At 43.5% G+C, this 21002-nt stretch overlaps 1 protein-coding gene across 1 annotated transcript; it reads right to left on the reverse strand.

Annotated features, from left to right (window-relative positions):
* Positions 1–10476: 10476 nt before the first annotated feature.
* Positions 10477–12088, reverse strand: LOC119272450 (ETHYLENE INSENSITIVE 3-like 5 protein). The gene has a single exon (XM_037553937.1). The coding sequence runs from the start codon at positions 12086–12088 to the stop codon at positions 10730–10732; it is 1359 nt and encodes a 452-aa protein (XP_037409834.1). The 3' UTR covers positions 10477–10729.
* Between the last annotated feature and the right edge of the window lie 8914 nt (positions 12089–21002).

Here is a 21002-nt window from a genome sequence, read left to right on the forward strand (position 1 = left end):
TTCAGATAAATGCCATAATCCTTGAGTGTTTGCTTCATCCATAGAAGCTGAGCGCAGCAAGATCCAGCAGCAATGTATTCAGATTCAGCAGTGGAGAGAGATACACAGTTCTGCTTCTTTGAAGACCAACATACAAGTGATCGTCCCAGAAAGTGACATGTGCCTGATGCAGACTTGCGATCAACTTTGTCACCAGCATAATCAGCATCCGAAAATCCAACCAAATCAAACTCTGAGCCCTTTGGATACCATAATCCTAGAGTTGGGGTGTGAGCCAAATATCGAAGAATTCGCTTCACAGCTAAGTGATGCGACTCCTTTGGTGCCGCTTGAAATCGAGCACACATGCAAACACTAAGCATAATATCTGGCCTAGATGCACATAAATAAAGCAAAGAACCAATCATGGAGCGGTATACCTTTTGATCGAACTCTTTACCATTGTCGTCAGGACCTCGATGATGTTTGGCTGGCATTGGTGTTGTGAAGCCTTTGCAGTCTTGCATACCGAACTTCTTCAGGCAATCTTTGAGATACTTCTCTTGAGATATGAAGATGACATTGCGTTGTTGTCGTATTTGAAGACCAAGGAAGAACTTCAGCTCCCCCATCATGGACATCTGATATTGCTCTTGCATCATATATCCAAACTCTTCACTGTACTTCTGATCGGTGCAGCCGAAGATAATGTCATCCACATATATTTGGCACACAAACAGTTCACCATCATATGTCTTCGTGAAAAGAGTGGGATCCAGGGAACCAAGTATGAAGCCTTTGCTCTTCAGGAAGTATTTGAGTGTGTCATACCAGGCCCTAGGGGCTTGTTTGAGGCCATACAGTGCCTTGTTGAGCTTGTATACCAAGTCAGGATGTTTTGGATTTTCAAAGCCAGGCGGTTGTGCAACATACACTTCTTCTTCAATCTTGCCATTGAGAAAGGCACTTTTCACATCCATTTGATATAGAAGTATGTTATGATGATTTGTATAGGCCAGCAGAATGCGTATGGCTTCAAGCCTAGCCACGGGAGCAAATGTTTCATCGAAGTCAATGCCTTCCACTTGAGTATATCCTTGAGCAACGAGACGAGCTTTGTTTCTGACAACTTGACCATGCTCATCTTGTTTGTTGCGGTATATCCATTTGGTGCCTATTATGTTGTGCTTCCGTGGATCAGGACGCTTAACCAGTTCCCATACATTATTCAGCTCAAACTATTGAAGCTCTTCTTGCATAGCTTGAATCCATTCAGGTTCCATGAAGGCTTCTTCAACTTTCTTGGGTTCTGATATTGAGACAAATGCGAAGTGCCCACAGAAATTTGCTAGCTGAGTTGCCCTTGAACGAGTGAGTGGACCAGGTGCATTGATGCTGTCAATTATTCTGTCAATCTGCACTTCATTGGCAACACGAGGATGTACAGGGCAAAGACTTTGCTCTTGCTGATCTGTGTTGTTGTTGGGAGGAATGTCTTCAGGCTGAGCATTGTCTTCATGTTGATCAGGTGCTGAGATGATAAGTTCTTCTTCAGGATGAGCTTCAGAAGGTATAATTTTCCAGTTCCCATTAGCTTGATTGATTCACTAGCTGGAATCTCATCTAGCACATTTGGCAGTTGCTCTCTTTGTGAACCATTTGTCTCATCGAACCGCACATCCACTGTTTCAACCACTTTGTAATGAAAGAGATTGAAGACTCTGTAGGAGTGCGAATCCTTTCCATATCCAAGCATAAAGCCCTCATGTGCTTTTGGTGCAAACTTTGAGGTGTGGTGTGGGTCCTTGATCCAGCACCTTGCGCCAAATACTCTGAAGTAACTGACATTTGGCTTCTTGCCAGTTAGGAGTTCATAAGATGTCTTGTTCAGAAGGTTGTGAAGATAAACACGATTGATTGTATGGCATGCAGTGTCAATGGCTTCAGTCCAGAATTTTCTTGGAGTCTTGTATTCATCTAGCATTGTTCTGGCCATCTCAATGAGTGTTCTGTTCTTGCGTTCGACGACGCCATTCTGCTGTGGCGTGTACGGAGCTGAGAATTCATGTGTGATGCCCAAGGTATCAAGATATGTATCAAGGCCAGTGTTCTTGAATTCAGTGCCATTGTCAATTCTGATGTGTTTTATCTTGGCGCCAAAATTGTTCATAGCACAATTGGCGAAGCGTCTGAAGACATCCTGCACTTCAGTCTTGTAAAGGATTATGTGCACCCAAGTATATCTAGAGTAATCATCAACAATGACGAAGCCATAGAGGCAAGCAGTAGTAGTAAAAGTTGAGTAGTGAGTGGGGCCGAAAAGATCCATGTGGAGCAGTTCGAAGGGTTGAGTAGTAGTCATGATTGTCTTCGAAGGATGTTTTGCCCTTGTCATCTTCCCTGCTTCACAGGCACCGCATAAGTGATCTTTCTTGAACTTGATGCCCTCGATGCCTATGACATGCTTCTTCTTCGCAAGGGTGTGGAGGTTCCTCATGCCAGCATGCCCAAGCCTCCGATGCCAAAGCCAGCATTTTGAAGCTTTTGCAAGAAGACATACTGCAAGTTGTGGCCCTGCTGAGAAATCTACCACGTACAGATCATCTTTTCGATACCCTTCAAACACTAGAGACTTGTCAGATTCCATTAGTACTAGGCAACGATATTTTCCAAACATTACGATCATGTTCAAATCGCAAAGCATTGAGACATACATTAAGTTGAAGCCAAGGGATTCAACAAGCATGACTTTATCCATGTGTTGATCTTTTGAGATTGCAACTCTACCTAGACCCAATATCTTACTTTTACCAGTGTCAGCAAATGTGATGTGGCTTTTGTCGGATGGACGTAAGGTTGAGTCCATAAGAAGGTTTCTTTTGCCAGTCATGTGATTTGTACACCCACTGTCAATAATCCATTCTGAAGACTTTGAAGACGCTGGTGTCGTACCCTATAGTGCAGTTAGGGGGATAGGCTTCACGAAGAGAATTGTGAAGCAAAAACATTTGACGAACCAGTGGGTTATGAAAACTTAGATCCAGATTAGGACTAATAGGGAGAGTAGCATGCGATTCAGGAACGAAGTACATAATGATGCCATTCGGGCATTTTATCTTGCGCCCTACAAGATTTTTAAGGTCCCCAGCAATAGCGTCAGAAGATTTTGTTTTTCTACTGGAGACCTTTCCTTGCAAAAGAGAGTTAAGCTTTCTTAACCACCCACATCTTCAAGGGTGGCTTAGAAGCAATAAGTCTAAGTGCAACATCTGAGAATTTTGGCTTTGAAGCCGTAGCAAACAGTCTTGCAGGTGGACAATAATACTCATAGGAATAAGCAGAATAATTTTTGGTCATATGAACATGATGGTTCGATGAACCGCTCTCATATTCATATGCCTGAGTATGGTTTCCCTGCAAAACATTTGCGTTAGTGTGACTCAGGTGAGTCCTCTGTTTGTATGAAGCCTTTGGACCGTATGAAGCCTTTGGTCTGAGATTTGTCTTCTTCAAGTGAGGTGTCATGAAGACATTCACAGGAAGATCTTCCAGACACTTTTTAGGAACCCAGATCTTCTTCATAGGCGGTCCATTCCTGCAGTTAGTACCAATGTACCTGGCAAACACTTCACCATTCTGATTCTTAAACAGTTTATAGTTTGCATCAAAGGATTCATCAATAATAATGGGGTTAGCACATGTGAAGCCAGATAAATTGGATGGATCTGCTGAAGGTTCCTTTGCAGCAACCCATGTGGTTTTGGGGTACTGCTCAGGTTTCCAGTAAGAGCCATCTGCATTTATTTTCCTTACGAACCCAACACCCTCTTTCCTAGGGTTTCGGTTCAGAATCTGCTTCTTGAGGACATCACATAATGTCTGATGTCCTTTAAGACTTTTGTACATCCCTGTTTCAAGAAATGTCTTCAACCTAGCATTCTCATCAGCAATAGCAGTGCTATCCTCAGCAGAGGGGTTAGTTACCACATCAACAGTTGAAGATATTGCAACAGCAGTAGCAGTGGAACATTCAGCAACAGAAGTAGCATTATCACGCTCAATGCATTTAAGACATGGTGGTTCAAATCCTTCCTGAGCGGAACTGATCTGTTCGGCGCGAAGTGATTCGTTTTCCTTTTGAAGATCTTCATGAGCCGCTCTCAATTTCTCAAGTTCTTGCTTCCTTTGAAGATAATCATAGGAAAGTTTTTTATGAGTTGTTGAGAGAGTATCAAGACGATCTTCAAGTTCCTGATACTTAACGTGAAGATTTTTTATGTCTTCAATTAAGGATTCAGATCGAGTCATTTCAGCACCCAACAGATCATCGCTTCTGTCTAACAGTTTTTGAATATGTTCCATAGCTTTCTGTTGTTCAGTTGCAATTTTAGCAAGTGTTTTGTAGCTGGGTTTTGAATCACAGTCAGAGTCATCGTCACTAGATGTTTGATAGCGAGTAGTGCGTGTGTTTACCTTGGCACCGCGTGCCATGAAGCAGTAGGTAGGAGTGGAGTCGTTCTTGTCATTTGCATCAGTGTCGGTGATGAAGTCATTGTCTTCAGTGTTGAAGATGGACTTGGCGACGTATGCTGTAGCCAGACTCGCAATGCCAGAATCAGACTCCTCCTCAGATTCTACCTCTGCCTCCTCAGAAGCGGACTCCTCCTCTGAATCCATTTCCTTGCCAACAAACGCACGTGCCTTGCCAGATGAGCTCTTCTTGTGTGATGAAGACTTTGAGGAAGACTTGGAAGAAGACTTTGAGTATTTCTTCTTCTTCTTGTCGTCAGAATCATATTCCTTGCTCTTCTTCTTCCTTTTGTTCTCATTGTCCCACTGTGGACACTCAGAGATGAAGTGTCCAGTTTTCTTGCACTTGTGACATGTTTTCTTATTGTAGTCATGAGCAGAAGCTTCATCATTCCTTGAGCTTGATCGTGAAGATTTTCTGAAGCCTTTCTTCTTGGTGAATTTTTGGAACTTCTTCACTAGCATTGCAAGTTCCCTTCCAATGTCTTTAGGATCATCAGAACTGCTGTCAGATTCTTCTTCAGATGAGGAAACAGCTTTTGCCTTCAAGGCACGAGTTCGCCCATAGTTTGGACCGTAGATATCTCTTTTCTCAGAAAGCTGAAACTCATGTGTGTTGAGCCTCTCAAGTATGTCAGACGGATCGAGTGTCTTGAAATCAGGACGTTCTTGAATCATCAGGGCTAACGACCTATCAAGTGATCTCAGCAGCGTCTTGACGATTTCATGTTTGGTGATCTCAGTGGCGCCGAGGGCTTGAAGCTCATTTGTGATGTCAGTGAGCCGGTCAAATGTGTGCTGGACATTCTCATTGTCATTTCGCTTGAAGCGGTTGAAGAGGTTGCGAAGAACACTGATTCTCTGATCTCTCTGGGTTGAGATGCCTTCATTGACCTTGGAGAGCCAGTCCCAGACCAGTTTGGATGTCTTCAAGGCACTCACACGGCCATACTGTCCTTTTGTCAGATGACCACAGATGATATTTTTGGCAGTAGAGTCCAGTTGAGTGAAGTTCTTGACATCAGCAGCAGTGACACCTTCTCCAGCCTTGGGAACGCCGTTCTCGACGACATACCATAGGTTAATGTCAATGGCTTCAAGATGCATGCGCATCTTATTCTTCCAGTAGGGATATTCAGTTCCATCGAAGACGGGGCACGCAGCGAAGACTTTGATTATCCCTGCAGTCGACATAGCTAAAACTCCAGGTGGTTAAACCGAATCACACAGAACAAGGGAGCACCTTGCTCTGATACCAATTGAAAGTGCGTTATATCGACTAGAGGGGGGGTGAATAGGCGATTTTTAAGAAAGTCTTCAAAACGTGGGAGTTATGAAGACAAACAGCGAAGATTTTGCCTATTACTATGCAGCGGAAGTTAGATTACACTAGGCAAGCCATGGTCAAGTATTCAATAGAGTGAAAGCACAAAGACAAACAACTACAGTGTAATAAGGATCAGGTAGGAAAAAGTTATGAAGCCAAACAGATCATACATTCACGTTGTGAAGACAAAAGATAGAGCAAGCATGCAATGGCTTCACAATGAGTAACAGTAAGAAAAGGAAGTGAAGATGAAACCAGTGACTCGTTGAAGACAATGATGTGTTGGACCAGTTCTAGTTGCTGTGACAACTGTACGTCTGGTTGAAGCGGCTAGGTATTTAAACCTTAGGACACACAGTCCCGGACACACAGTCCTGAACACGCAGCTCAGGACACCAAGTCCTCACCGTATTCTCCTTGAGCTAAGGTCACATAGTCCTCGCCCAATCACTCTGGTAAGTCTTCAAGGTAGACTCCCAAACCTTCACAGACTTCGTTCACTGGCAATCCACAATGTTTCTTGGATGCTCTGAACGCGACGCCTAACCGTCTGGAGGATTCACAGTCCTCAAGTGTAATAAGTCTTCAGATCACACAGACAAGAAGACTTAAGTGATGCCCAATGTTCTCTGGCTCTGGGTGGTTAGGGCTTTTCTCCTCACTAGGAATTTTCTCTCAAAGGCTTCGAGGTGGGTTGCTCTCAAACAACAAAAGCCGTGCACTAAAATCTGAGCAGCCAACCGTTTATGGTTGTAGGGGGTGGGCTATTTATAGCCACTTGGCAACCCGACCTGATTTGTCCGAAATGACCCTGGGTCACTAAGGAACTGACACGTGTCTCAACGGTCAGATTTCAAACTCTCATGGCAACTTTACTTGGGCTACAAGCAAAGCTGACTTGTCCGGCTCTAGGTAAGATTCGCTCTCATTGTCTTCACTCAAAGACATAGGTTTTTGGTTTAGGCATCACTTCAGTCATTCTGACTGGTTCTCCTGGACCCCACTTAACAGTACGGTGGTTCCTATGACTCAACACAAAAGAAAAAGAACTACGAAAGATCTAAGTCTTCGAACTCCATAGGCTTCATAACGTGTCTTCTTTTGTCATAGTCTTCAATGTGAATATCTTCATATACCACCTTTGGCTTCAATGTCTTCATACATTTTTAGGGGTCATCTCTGGTAGTAAAACCGAATTAATGAGGGACTTCTACCTGTGTTATCCTGCAATTCTCAAAAACACATTAGTCCCTCAACTAGGTTTGTCGTCAATACTCCAAAACCAACTAGGGGTGGCACTAGATGCACTTACACTTGCAATTGTATTTTCTGATCCCTTTTGGCTCATGGTCACTAAGGGACTTTTGTTATATGTTTTGAGTAGCTTCATGCCATGCCTTACTTTGCCATGATATGTTCCTGTAGCATGTAGTTTTCATGCTCTAAAGATTGCTTCCTGTTGATAAATTCCTGACTGGTGGTTACTTTCACTAAGTCTGTAACCTGTTATCTTTTACACTTTTGCCATGCTTGTTTGAACCTGTTAATGAGTGAATTAGCCTTAGCTCAGTGTTCATCTTTTGTCAAGCATCATGAGTGGATCCCTTCCATGTATTTTGTTACTATATTTGAGTGATGTAGCATATTTATCTTGATGCATTTAGATGGTTACTTGCTGATTATCGCGGACCGGTGCCATATTTGTTTTGCTTGCCATTTCCAAACCGTGCATCCGATTCCGGTGATCTTTATATCGATTTCAACCGAAATCATCTCACCTTTCCAGTGGCATTCTTGGATTTCCAAGTTGAGGCCAGGTTCAATCATTTCTTTCCAAATCATGCATATGTACCGCATACCGCATCCCGCATATCATACCATGTTCATGTGTTGGTTGTTTACTTTGTTGTGTGTTTCTTTCCGGTGTTGCTTCTTCGGGTTGATTCCGATAACATCGTGTTTGTGAGGATCCGTTCAACTACATCCGTTTATCTTTTTCATGGACTCATTCTTCTTCCTTGCAGGATTTCAGGCAAGATGACCATACCCTCGAAATCACTTCGATCTTTGCTTGCTAGTTGCTCGCTCTTTTTCTATGCCTATGCTACGATACCTACCACTTGCTTATCATGCCTCCCATATTGCTAAGCCAAGTCTCTAACCCACCTTGTCCTAGCAAACTGTTGTTTGGCTATGTTACCGCTTTGCTCAGCCCCTCTTATAGCGTTGTTAGTTGCAGGTGAAGATTGGAGCTTGTTCCATGTTGGAACATGGATATTTGTTGGGATATCACAAATTCTCTTATTTAATTAATGCATCTATATACTTGGTAAAGGGTGGAAGACTCGGCCTTATGCCTGGTGTTTTGTTCCACTCTTGCCGCCCTAGTTTCCGTCATATCGGTGTTATGTTTCCGGATTTTGCGTTTCTTACACGGTTGGGTTATAATGGGAACCCCTTGAGAGTTCGCCTTGAATAAAACTCCTCCAGCAATGCCCAACATTGGTTTTACCATTCGCCACCTAGCCTCTTTTCCCTTGGGAGTCGCGCTCCCGAGGGTCATCATTATTTTAACCCCCCCGGGCCAGTGCTCCTCTGAGTGTTGATCCAAACTCGAGCCCTGTGCAGCGCCCCCTCGGGGAAACTCGAGGTTTGGTTTTAGTTGTATGGAGCGCTCATCCGAGTGTGTCCCGAGAACGAGATATGTGCAGCTCATATCGGGATTTGTCGGCACATTCGGGCGGTGTTGCTGGACTTGTTTTACCATTGTCGAGGATGTCTTGTAACCGGGATGCCGAGTCTGATCTGATTGTCTTGGGAGAAGGAATATCCTTCGTTGACCGTGAGAGCTTGTGATGGGCTAAGTTGGGACACCCCTGTAGGGATTGAACTTTCGAAAGCCGTACCCGCGGTTATGGGCAGATGGGAATTTGTTAATGTTCGGTTGTAGAAAACCTGAAGTTGATCTTAACTAATATACATCAACCGCGTGTGTAGCTGTGATGGTCTCTTTCCGGCGGAGTCCGGGAAGTGAACACGGTGTTGGAGTTATGCTTGACGTAGGTTGGTCTAGGATCACTTGTTGATCATAGTTTCTCGACCGTGCTTTTGCCTTCTCTTCTCGCTCTCATTTGCGTTGTTAGCCACCATATATGCTAGTCGCTTGCTGCAGCTCCACCTCATACCTTTTCCCTACCTATAAGCTTAAATAGTCTTGATCGCGAGGGTGTGAGATTGCTGAGTCCCCGTGACTCACAGATACTTCCAAAACCAGATTGCAGGTGCCGATGAAACCGTGCAGGTGACGCAACCAAGCTCAAGGAGGAGCTCGATGAAGACCTTGTTCGTCGTGTTGTTTCGTTCTAGTTGATTAGTAGTGGAGCCCAGTTGAGGACGATCGGGGATCTGTGTAGCTTTTGGGATAGTCTTCTTTTATTTTGGTTCCGTAGTCGGACCTTGATTGTATCTGGTTGATGTAATGATTTATTCATGTAATTGTGTGAAGTGGCGATTGTAAGCCAACTATGTATCTCTTTCCCTTATGTATTACATGGGTTGTGTGAAGATTACCTCACTTGCGACATTGCTTTCAATGTGGTTATGCCTTTAAGTCGTGATTCGACGCGTGGAAGATATAGCCACATCGAGGGCGTTACATATGGCGTGGCGGCCGGGGTGATGGAGCACGGCGAAGACAAAAGAGAAAGAACGAAGGAGACAAAATGAGGATAGATACGCGGGGTCTGAGCAAGAGAAAAGTGACTGCGGTTTCCTCCGAAGAAGTAAGGGCAGATGGTGCTCCCGTTTTACTCGGGACGCACCACAGAACAGAAACCACAAGAACTCCCGATAAAAAGAAACCACAATAGCTCTAATAAGACGTTGTGGGCGTCAATTTGACGTGCCTTCGAAAAGGCCAGCCCATTTTGGACGCTGGGAAGAGAAATTAAAACAACATTGTAGGGACCAACAACGTAATGAACTGGTTCACTGCGGTCCAGCACTGTAGAGACCGGTTCCCTGTAGTGCCCGGTTTTATCGAACGGTTTTTATTCTGAACAATTTTTATTTATACATTGAACATTTTTGTAATACAATATATGATGAACATTTTTGTAATACAGTATATGATGAACATTTTTATAATGCATGCATGTTGAACTTTTTGTAATATACGGTGAGCATTTCAGACAAACGCACGTATCCGAGAACCGATGAGGTGCCGCGTTGGATGGTTTCCAGCGTCTGAACACCTCAGTCTGAACCTTTCCGGGTGTTTTGAAGGTTCGTGTTGAAGATGCCCTTGAGCTGTTGTCTCGCAATCAAGTTCTAATCGTCCCAACACTTTCAAATAGCAAGATTTGACATGGGATCGAGGGTGGTCGTTGCCACTGCCGGAAAATGGCAACCGCAACATTGTGGTTGCCTTCTTTGGCCGGTCCGGGGACAGCCTCGTCCCCATTGGTGCCTACATCGGCGTTGCCCCACCGGAGGACAATGTCTGATCGTCAACCACTTGCATACATAACCTCTGCTCGAAACCACTCAAAGACAAGGCAAACATTGTTTGGATTGCATATGTTACAATATTCAATTCACCACAAAATTCCCGGGCCACTAGCACAAATGAAGTTTTGTTCTACAACTGAATCATATACTCTCTCCATCCCACAATAAGTGTCACTGGTTTAGTAGTACAAAGTTGTCACAGAAGAGAAATGATCATACGCCGTATTTCATGACATATGAAATATCCTTCACTAACTAACAATCCCAACATCTCAAAACGAAAAAGCAACCCCAACATGGAAATATTGCAGTAAAAGTATTCAGTAATACTCCTAACTAATAACCGTGCGTAACATAGGCAGGACAACTGACTGCGTGGCTACGTCACTCTCCCATCAAGCGCAGCACATGATCTACTTCGGGGCAGCTCCCTATGATATCAAAGAGCACATCCTGCGCCACCTCATCTATGCTGCCCAGCAGTACGGAATGCATCGGCGGCAGATCGTCCTTTTCCCGGTCACCATAGGTTTCGACACCCTGCATGCAGCCGTAGTACAGCTTCATTAGCTCGTCGATCGGGCTCCGGCTCTCCTCTGTGATTGCGGCAGCGAGCTGATCCGGCAGCATTATGGTCAGTTCTGATCCGCTCCCACCCGAGCTGCCGCTGCGAGAGATCTCGCGCTTGCGCTTGTCCTGCGCGCCGCGCACAACGCTCTCCAGGCCATCGTCGTCCCTGTCCTTCCCAAGCTTCTTCTTCTTCACCTCCTCGTCGTCGTCGTCCTCATCCGCCTGCTCCTGATCGAACGGCGTGATCCGCAGCGAGCTCTTTAGCCGGCTGCTAAGCTTCTCCTCCTGCCTAAGCACCTTGGACCAGGTCTCGGACTCCTTGGCGCTCATCTTCTGCTGCAGCCGCTTGGACTGCCACACGAGCTTGCGCATCTGGTCGAAGCGCGGGCTCATGTGCTTGATCACCGCGCTGAGCAGGGAGACCTTCCACGCCTTCTTCAGGTCGTGCGGCTTCCGGTACGGCGGCACGCCCTGGTGGGCCTGCATCTCGCCCTGCGTGCCCCACCAGGGCTCGTGCCCCGTCGGCCACCACGGCGGCGCCAGGCCGCGCTCCAGCGGGAAGCTCCTCTGCGGCGGCTCGCAGTGCTGGATGAGCGCGGAGAGCACGGATCCGAGCGTGCTGTCTTGGATGTCCTGGAGACGATGAAGGGAGGAGGCCCGGGCGACCGGGCTCTCCCCCATGGGGCCGGCCAGGCCCATTGGGCCGGCGCGGTCGAAGCTCACGTTCTCCTTCCACCAGCCGCGGAGGCTGTCGGAGGAGCCGGACATGGGCTCGCCGGCCTCGTCGATGACGCCGTACACGAACCCGCGCGCGTTGCAGGCCTCCATCATCCGGAGCATGTGCCGGAGCACGCCGTCCTGAGCGCGCAGCATGGCCTTGCGGCGGCACCGCACGTCGGGGGGTTCCTCCTGGCCCGACGACGAAGAGGGGGATGCGCGGGCAGCTGGAGCCGGCGCCGCGCCCCTGGCGCCGGCGCGGCCCTCGAGCCTCGTGAGCAGCATCTGGTCCTTCCACATGCGCTTCTTGAGGTCGGAGATCTCGAGTGACTCAGAGCCTGATTCGGAGTCGCTGATCTCCTCCTCCTCCCGCTGCTTCCCGCCAGGGCCGTCCCCGTGCTCCATGTCGGCCGACTCTGCGGAAAGATGCCTCCTGCCGTGAATGCCTTTATCCATGGAGTAACTGATAATTAACAGACGATCTATGACGAGCGAATGGTTGCACCGGCGAGCTATTTATATGCGCACCCGCGGTCGACGTGTCCAGTCGAGGAGAATTCAGTGGGCGGCGGTCGGGTGATGTCGTGGCGTGGCTGCGAGCCCATGAATCTGGCCAAAGGACGTCTCGGGAATCTGAGCTCCATCTCTAGCAGACCCCGTATAATAGCGATCCGCATAAGGGTTTACAATTCGACGAAGAATTATTTTATGAGTTAAAATGATGTGCGGCAGAGTATACCCTGTATATGAAATTGTATAATTGTAAAAATATTTTCACGGGAGAAATTGCAACAACACTAGTTCATCACATACTATATGATCATACACTAGTTCATCACATACTACAATATCATACATACTACATTCTTCTACTACTACTAGAGGGGGTGGGGGACCTCGCGGCGGTGAGGCCAAGGCCGATGTACCAAAATGGACGAGCTCACGGCCGAAGACGACGCGGTGGAGGAGCTCAGTCCTCCTTCTCAGAGCCGACGAGATCCATGAACTTCTGCCTCTGCTTCTCGCGGATGTGCCGCCACTCATCGTTCTTGTCCTTCACGACAAGGTTGGTCGTGACCGCCTACTTGAGGATGAGGTGTTCGAGCTCCTCATCGTGGCGCCGGCACTCCGCCTCCTCGCGCAAGATCCGTTCGACAATGCCAGCCGCGACCGCGTCGACATCGGCCACCAAATCTTCGGACCCGACGACCCCTCGGCACTCGATCTCCTCCGGCTCTTGCTTGACGGCGATGAGTTCGATCTCCTCCGGCTCCTCCGACCACTCCCTCTTCACGGGGAGAAGCGCCGCCCCGGAAGAGGAAGAGCTCGCGACGGAGGAAGAGCCCGCGGCCAAGGAGGGCGTACGCCCGTGCCGACGGTCGTACTCCTCCGTCTCGCAACGAAGGAGCCTCGGCGGCGGCTCGAGGCCCTTGTTCGTCCACTTCCTCGCCACGCGCTTCCTCGCCCCATCCGAGCGGACACGCCGCTTGCGCTCGGGGTCGCCGCCCCTGCCGGAGCTGCCATTGGAGCTGCGGCCGAAGCTCCACATGCGGCCCCACATGGCAGCTGAAGGCGGAAGGGGACTCACCGGCGAAGAGAAATGTGGGGGGGAAGTGGGGAATTGCGGCGAAACACGGCGGTAGGGGATCCGTATCTACCCCGCAAATCCATAAATATACTGCTTCGGGGGGCGGTTTGCGGGCCGTGGTAAAAAAATTACAAATCAGACAAGTAATTGAACCAAACCGGTATACTCGTCGGAATTACGTGGGTTCGCGAGATATACGGAGTTGCTCTAAGCGCGTGCTGCCTCCGTGTTCCAGGCTCTAGCTCTAGGCGAGCTAGCTACCGGGTGTGCGCACATGGTTTGGATATGGATCGGAAAATGCCGGCAAAATATTCTGTTCCGTTCCGGTCTCACTTTGTTTAGTAAGTTTACGTGGATGGTTTTGATATGTGTTCATGTGGATGCATGTGGTGGCGGCCGGGTGAGCAGGCATGCGTGCAACCATGCAAATTTTCTAAGCAGCGGTAGCCAAGCGGTACACATATACTCGCTCTGAAAATTTAAAAATACACGCTATTGATGAACCAGCAAACACAGATAGCTTAGTCATGTTCTAAAAAAATGGATAGCTTAGTCATGTTTCAAAACATAAAAAGAAAGATCACTTTGCTGGACGGTATTGCATTATCGGATACCTGATTGTTTTGTGGACACTATTATAAAAACAAATGCAAGTCCATATTTTATTTTTGAAGTGCTGCCTTCCAAGAACCCTAACTGTTATGTTTCTACCGTAGTTGGCTTTGCTGTGTGGTATCTACTTTAATAAGCTATAGTTGTTTTTTTAATCGGAAAATCTTATCCTCCATCTGTCTCATAATATAAAAGTGTTTTATATCAAAATGGATAAAAGGGGATGTATCTAGATACATCCCCTTTTATCCATTTTGATGACAAGTATTTTTGAACGGATGGAGTATTATAGGACAGAGGGAGTACATGTACATCGGAACAATATGTAGTTCAAATGCAACCTTTGTGAGATTGTAGCACAGGATATATACAACCAGTTTGGATGGCGGTCCAATAATAGGATACATGTTTAGTCATCTCGCTCTATTTTTGTTGGTTGTGTAATTTCTTTTTCTTTTCATTCGACTTTGCTTGCAAACTTGTATTGAACTACGCACTTTGTTTCTGCTTTGCTTAATAAAATGTTTGTGTGCAAAGAACGGGGGTAATCTTTCTTTTCAAAAAAAAATTAGGTTTCCTGTTGTTAAAGGCCAGTTAATGCATAAATACATACATATATTCTGAATATTTGAACATTACATAGTAAAACTGTAGATCCCTTATAATAGATTGTTTTCTTTCTTCTACGGGAAGAAAGAGAACCCTTTGGCTAGAGTTTCTTGTGCCTCCCGCCGATGTCGCCGCCGGTCTACCTCGTCTCGTGTGGTCTTAGGGCCATGGAGGCGTGATGGATCCCGGCTCTTGCCGGCGGGAGGGCTTCGTTTTTTCGTGCTCTTTTGAGTTTTGTTAGGATTTTTGTCCTACTCATAAATGTGAGGCGGCAGCGGCTCTCTAAAGATGAAATAAGGTACTTTCCGCCTTGTCCCCGTCCCGGTGGTGTTTCTAGCATCGTTGGAGGGTGTGTGGAGGTTTTTCTCTGGCAGATCTCGCGGGATTCTGTTGGCGTTTGTCTTCGGTGGATCCACGTGGATCTTGTCTTCGTTCGTTTGTGTTCGTGTGTGTAGAGGTTGGATCCTTCCGATCTACGCTTTTTTCATCACGGCGGTTGTTGTTCTGGTGATGGTCCTATTGGACCTTAGCACGACGACTTTTCGACTATCTACTACAACAGTGTTTGCCTGGGTCCTATGAGGGAGGGGCGAAGACGGCGGCGCCTTCGGTTCACTCCTGTATATTTTTACTTCTAGTGGTCGCTAGATGGTCTACGGGCGTAGATGCATTTTTTTTACTTTAGGTGTTCTTGGTACTACCTGCAAAAAAACATAGTAAAATTGTAAACCTTAACGTATTAGGCTTAAATAAAGATTTATTTATACCTATAGACATCAGCAATTCAACATATTATACTTACATCACGCTGATGCTCGCCAAACTGATTGACAATCTCAAAAAAGATGATGGCAGCATAGAGGTGTTCTTTTGGCAGTGTTTCTCTAAAAATGTGCACATTTACTTGGAGCGTGTTAGTGGGACTGCAAATAGCTAATGCTGATACGGCTGAAGGAAAATAAGAATAGTTCAAAATAATACATGTCGGCTTGTCCAACATGATCATGTATGTCTGCTTTAACAAAGACACTCAATGCAAACCTTTTCAAATGAAGATAGTCATCCGCCACCAAGGGTGAAGATCTCTTATCCTGGACGATGCGAAACTTACTTAGGATAATTAGGACTAAAAATCTGAGAGAAAGAAACTTACTAATCTATATTCGAAGAGACTAGCAGTAGCAAACATGTCCGTGCGTTTCAACTGGAGACAAAAAATAATATGGTCTAGCCAGATATGTATGGCTCAATACCCCGACATATGAACGTCCTCTATTTTAACACGGCGGTCCATCATGTTGGCACTTATATATTTTCTCACCCTCGTTGTTGATGGCCGCGGTGTCCACATAAACCTAATCTCGTCGACCACGAATTACTCTCAATGCCTAGACATATAAATGCTTTATAAAACTAACTAAATCCTAGACATAAAAGACTTAGCCGCACAAATTCTAGAGCTATCTAGAGCAATCTTATGGAGAAGTACTAAAATAGATCAGATGATATTCTTAAAAAAAAAATCTTTATGAGCACAATTTTGAATAATATGGAGGTCAACATTAAGCCACTGGTTTACATAAACCTCGCAGGAACAGTTTAGTGTACACCGGTTTTGCGAAATGAACCTTTTTTTGCCCTGGTTTTTATTTTTATTATTTTAAATTTTCAGTTTTTCTTTTAAGTTTCCTTTTTTCTTTTAAGTTTTTTTTCGTTTAATTTTTTCAAGTTCGGTTTTATTTTATTTTTATTTTTAATTTTCCTGCTCCTTTTCTTTTTAACATTTCACATTTTCATTTTGCGAACATCTTTCAAATTCATGAATATTTTTTGAAATCCTAAACATTTTTGGTATTCATTTTTTTTAAATCGTGAATATTTTTTGAAATCATTTTTTTCTCTTCAGTTTCCTTTTTTCGTTTAAGGTTTTTCAAGTTTAGTTTTCTTTTTTTATTCTCATTTCCCTATTATTTTTTAAATTTTACTTTATTATTTTGCGAACATCTTTCAAATTGTTGAATATTTTTTGAAATCTTAAACATTTTTGGAGTTCAATATTTTTATGAAATCGTTCATGAAGTCCTGAATATTTTATGAATTCATGAACATTTTCCGAATTCGTGAACATGTTTTTGGAAACTTTTGAATCGGCAAACATTTTTTGAATCAACAAGCATATTGTTGAAATTTGTGAACAAATTTGAAATTAACGATCATTTATTTTGTTTAGACGTACATTTTGTCAAATGAATGAATAGTTTTCGAATTCATGAACAACTTTTATATCAGCGAACATTTTTGGAATTGATGAACTGTTTTTGAAATTGGGGAACAAATTTTGAAGATTTAAAAAAACTTGTGAACATGTTGCAAAAACTGATTGACATTTTTCAAATTCATGAATAGGTTTTGAATACATGATATTTTTTTCAAAATGATGAACATTTTTTATTTTCTGAATATATTTTTCAAAATCATGAACATTTTTTATTTTCATGAACAACTTTTATATCAGCGAACATTTTTGGAATTGATGAACTGTTTTTGAAATTGGGAATTTTTTTTGAAGATTTAAAAAAACTTGTGAACATGTTGCAAAAACTGATTGACATTTTTCAAATTCATGAATAGGTTTTGAATACATGATATTTTTTTCAAAATGATGAACATTTTTTATTTTCTGAATATATTTTTCAAAATCATGAATTCTTGTATAATATGGGCAGAATTTTGAAAAATCACCTACATTTTTCTAATCCACGAACTTTTTATGATTTCCTGAACATTTTTTGAATTCACAAACATTTAATGATTTTGCAAAAAAAAATCTAAACTCGCAACTCTTTGAAATTTAAAATTTTGTGAAATCTGAATTAATTTGGAGAAGGAAAAATAAAATGGAAACAATAGAAGAAAAGGCAAAGAAAAGAATGGGCGCCACGCCCCACACATGGGCCAGCCCATGAACGCTTGCTGAAAAGTGAGAGAAAATTAATAGAACCAGGGATCGAACCTTGGCCCCCCGCGTGAAGTGGGAGGCTTCGGCCTCTGCGGTTCATGCATGTTTGTGACATTTTAGGGTATCACTATATAAAAGAACCGAACCCGACGCGTCTTTGACAGAAAAAATCAAAACGTTTTCTACACTTATGGGTCACATAGTGGGTAATTTATGATAATTTCAAGGAAAATTTTAGGATGGACGGACATAAGCACTAATGACTTTATTATTATGTATAGACTAAGGTTATCATATCGAAAAGGACCGCAATAGCTGGCGAACGTTTGATGTGAGGGGTGGCCTTTGTGAACATTTTCTTTAGAGACACATGTCATTTTCTTCATAGGCATATGTATAAAAGATTGTAACTTACTTTAGTGATCTAAAAAGTCTTATATTACTTTACAGAAGGAGTACTTAAAAAAACTTGACTCGGGAGTGCCAAATCTGAGTTGTTTTGATTAGAAAGAAAATTGTGTATGCCGCCTCCTGGCTCCTATCCTAAAAAAACCTAGGGTTCCTCCGCCTCCCGTCTCCTGTGGCCTTAGGGCCATGGGGCGCGGTGGATCCCGACTCTTGCTAGTGGGAGGGCTCCATTTTTATACATTTTTTTAAATTTTGTTAGGGTTTGTGTCCTGCTCAGTAAGGCGAGATGGTGTCGGCTTCATGAAGTAATAAGGTTCTCCCCGCCTGGCCCCCATTCCGGTGGTTATTTTAGTATCGTCAGTGGGCGTGTGGAGATGTGTGTCCGGTGGATTTGTTTCTGATGAGTCTGTTCGGATCTAGTCGTCGTTCGTCTATGTTCACGTGTGTTCATGTTGGATCCTTCCAACCTACACTACTCTTCATCGCGGCCGTTGCTATTTGGGGTGTTGGTACTACGTGGCCTTAGCACGACGACTTCCCGACTGTCTACTACAATAAGTTTTGTCCGGCTCCGGCAAAGAAGGGGCGATGACGGTGGCACGTCTTCAACTCGCTTTAGTGCTTGTAATCATTGCTAGGTGGTCTACGATTTAAATATAATTTTTATTATTTTTGATATTTATTGTACTGCCATAATTGAAGATGAATAAATTGGAAGTTTTTTTGAAAAAAAAGTTGACTCGGACGTGCATATACAAGTGCAAGTGACATTTATATACGAACACTATGATGCTGACTAGGCGCGCCAGCGTAACATGATACCCGCTGTCAGCGAAAGGGCAAGTACGTGTGGCCTGTTTTTTTGGAAAACCCATGAATTTTTTTCTTATGAAAAGGCCCTCAGAGAGAAACAACACAAATAAAAAGAACTGATCGAGTGGGGTTCTAACATGTGAGCTGCCTCTCACATGCGTGTCACGGTGTCAGCTAGAAAGTAAACACAAAATCATTTGATTTTCTTTTTAACAAAGTACAGAGGCAGACGCGCATACATTATACATACATTCATCTCTATAAACACATACACGTATACTCTACCTCCATTAACATCTTTGAGAGACTGAGTCGACACATCATCTTGAAATTAACGAGATCGCTATAGATGTCTTTGTAGTCGACAGAAACGTCTCCTCCCACTGAACGCAATTCGCCGGAAAGCTAATCCAGAAAAATACGAGCACCGATGCTAAGTCTAGAACTTGAATTCTGATGGCTGAAATACCACTGTCCCACTAACTACCTAACCACGGGTTGGTTCGCACAATCATATTTGTTGAGATATAAGGATTCATGGTCTTTACATACATCAATCGGAACAACATAAACTAAAGAAATGTAATCCACCAAAAACAGTGTGGGGTTCAAACATACGACCAAAGGTTAGCAACGAGTTCTCACGTTTCCGAAGTATAATTACACTTTATGACTGTATACAAAACTTAATTTAAAAGGAATTAAAAATGTTTGTATTATTTAAAAATAATTCATGTGTTATTTTAAAACATATTCATCTGATTTAAATATTTATGAAATAAATATTTATATAGTTCATATAGTTTGAGGATCTGCAATATGAGGGCTCACTAGCCTTGTATTTTTTTGTAAAACACACAAACTTTTATATATTATATAATTTTTTAAAACAACTTAAAATATTCCTTAAAGCATGAACACTTTTATCTAATATATGGACATTTTATTAAAAGCATGGAAAAATTTAAACTTATATGAGATACAGACATTTTTAAAATGACTTTAATATTTTATTTAATATACAAACACTTTTTAAAATTATAAAAATGTTTTCATAATTCATAATTAATTATATTATTTTCAAAATTATTTTGTAGATAATTTATGAAATTATATGAAAAATATGAAATTTATTTTAATTATATGTATGTTATTTATAACACATGTTTATGATTTAGGTATTATTTACAAATTTTCAGAAACGAAAAAGGCCTAACATGTTGAGAGTGGGCTGCAGTGCGGTCCGTCTTAACCAAACGATCGTCTTATAGTTATATAAAGTGAAATTTATCTTTTCTTAACACGAGACCTCGTTGGTTGGAGTGTTGTCCGTGGCCGCTATATATAGCCCTAGGTTGCATGTTCGAGTCATCGATCCAACTAGCCACGCATGCATGCGAGTAGCTTGTTGAGGGTTCGAATCCTCACCGTCTAAGCCAAGTCGTGGCACCAATTCAATATATGACACATGTTTTGGCATTAAAGTGACTTTTCTCGTCAAGCTTAAGCACCGATGGTGTAATTGATTGGAAAATTAAAGGAGACAAACATTAAGATCTACACATGAGCCCCAAGAGAGACCCTAGCCGTCACAACATCAATCTCCTCCCTTCTGCCTCTGGTTGTCGTTTCGACGACGCGGGATAGACAGGAAGGGATTCTCGTCTCTCGTCCTTTGTGTAGTAGGTTTTGTCTTGTGGTGACGTTGTTCCATCGGTGTCATCTCGAATATGGCGCAGGCTCCAAAAACTATGGCGATGGAGCGCCGAGTGCAGAATGAGATTATGCTAGACCTGTTTTTTCGGACAAAATTACCATATGAGCGATGATGGGGTCGTTAATAGCCGCTCTGCTAGAGTTGATCTAAATATCTCTTTTGCATGGCACTTATTTGAATCTGGCCTTTCTGAAATGGATTCTATACATGTTATTAAAGATTTTGTGGGAGAAGCTTGTGCTTGTATCTGTGAGCGGTAACAATAAACTGTCATCAGCCCTTCGTGTGATTGATTTCCTTGAAGAAAATGCAAATCATGACTTTGTGGGATGCTTTTGAGTTCACTTGTCGAGCTCCATATCAGACTTAATAGTGAGAACAATATGGACGTTTTGCTGGACCTCGTTGATATGAGTAGATATGATACTTGCTGAAACACGCTAGCTAGAAACGGTGTTGATGAACAAACTCCACGTCGTTTAATCACTGTACTCATTATTTAATCAATCAGTACAAAATTATATTCTTGTATCAAGCAAACAGCCGAACATCGGGAAGAGAAGCAGGAAGGCGAATTCTCCTGGACACGCCGCGGTAGGAGAAAGTGGACTATAGCGATCAATGAGAGCACGTATCTTAAGGCCAAGCCATGCTCCCCTCAAAA

This window comes from Triticum dicoccoides, chromosome 3A, assembly GCF_002162155.2.
Source record: "Triticum dicoccoides isolate Atlit2015 ecotype Zavitan chromosome 3A, WEW_v2.0, whole genome shotgun sequence".
NCBI lineage: Eukaryota > Viridiplantae > Streptophyta > Magnoliopsida > Poales > Poaceae > Triticum > Triticum dicoccoides.

Excerpts from the sequence above, each read along its gene's own strand:
- LOC119272450 (XM_037553937.1), bottom strand. The coding sequence starts at position 12,088 with ATGGATAAAGGCATTCACGGCAGGAGGCATCTTTCCGCAGAGTCGGCC.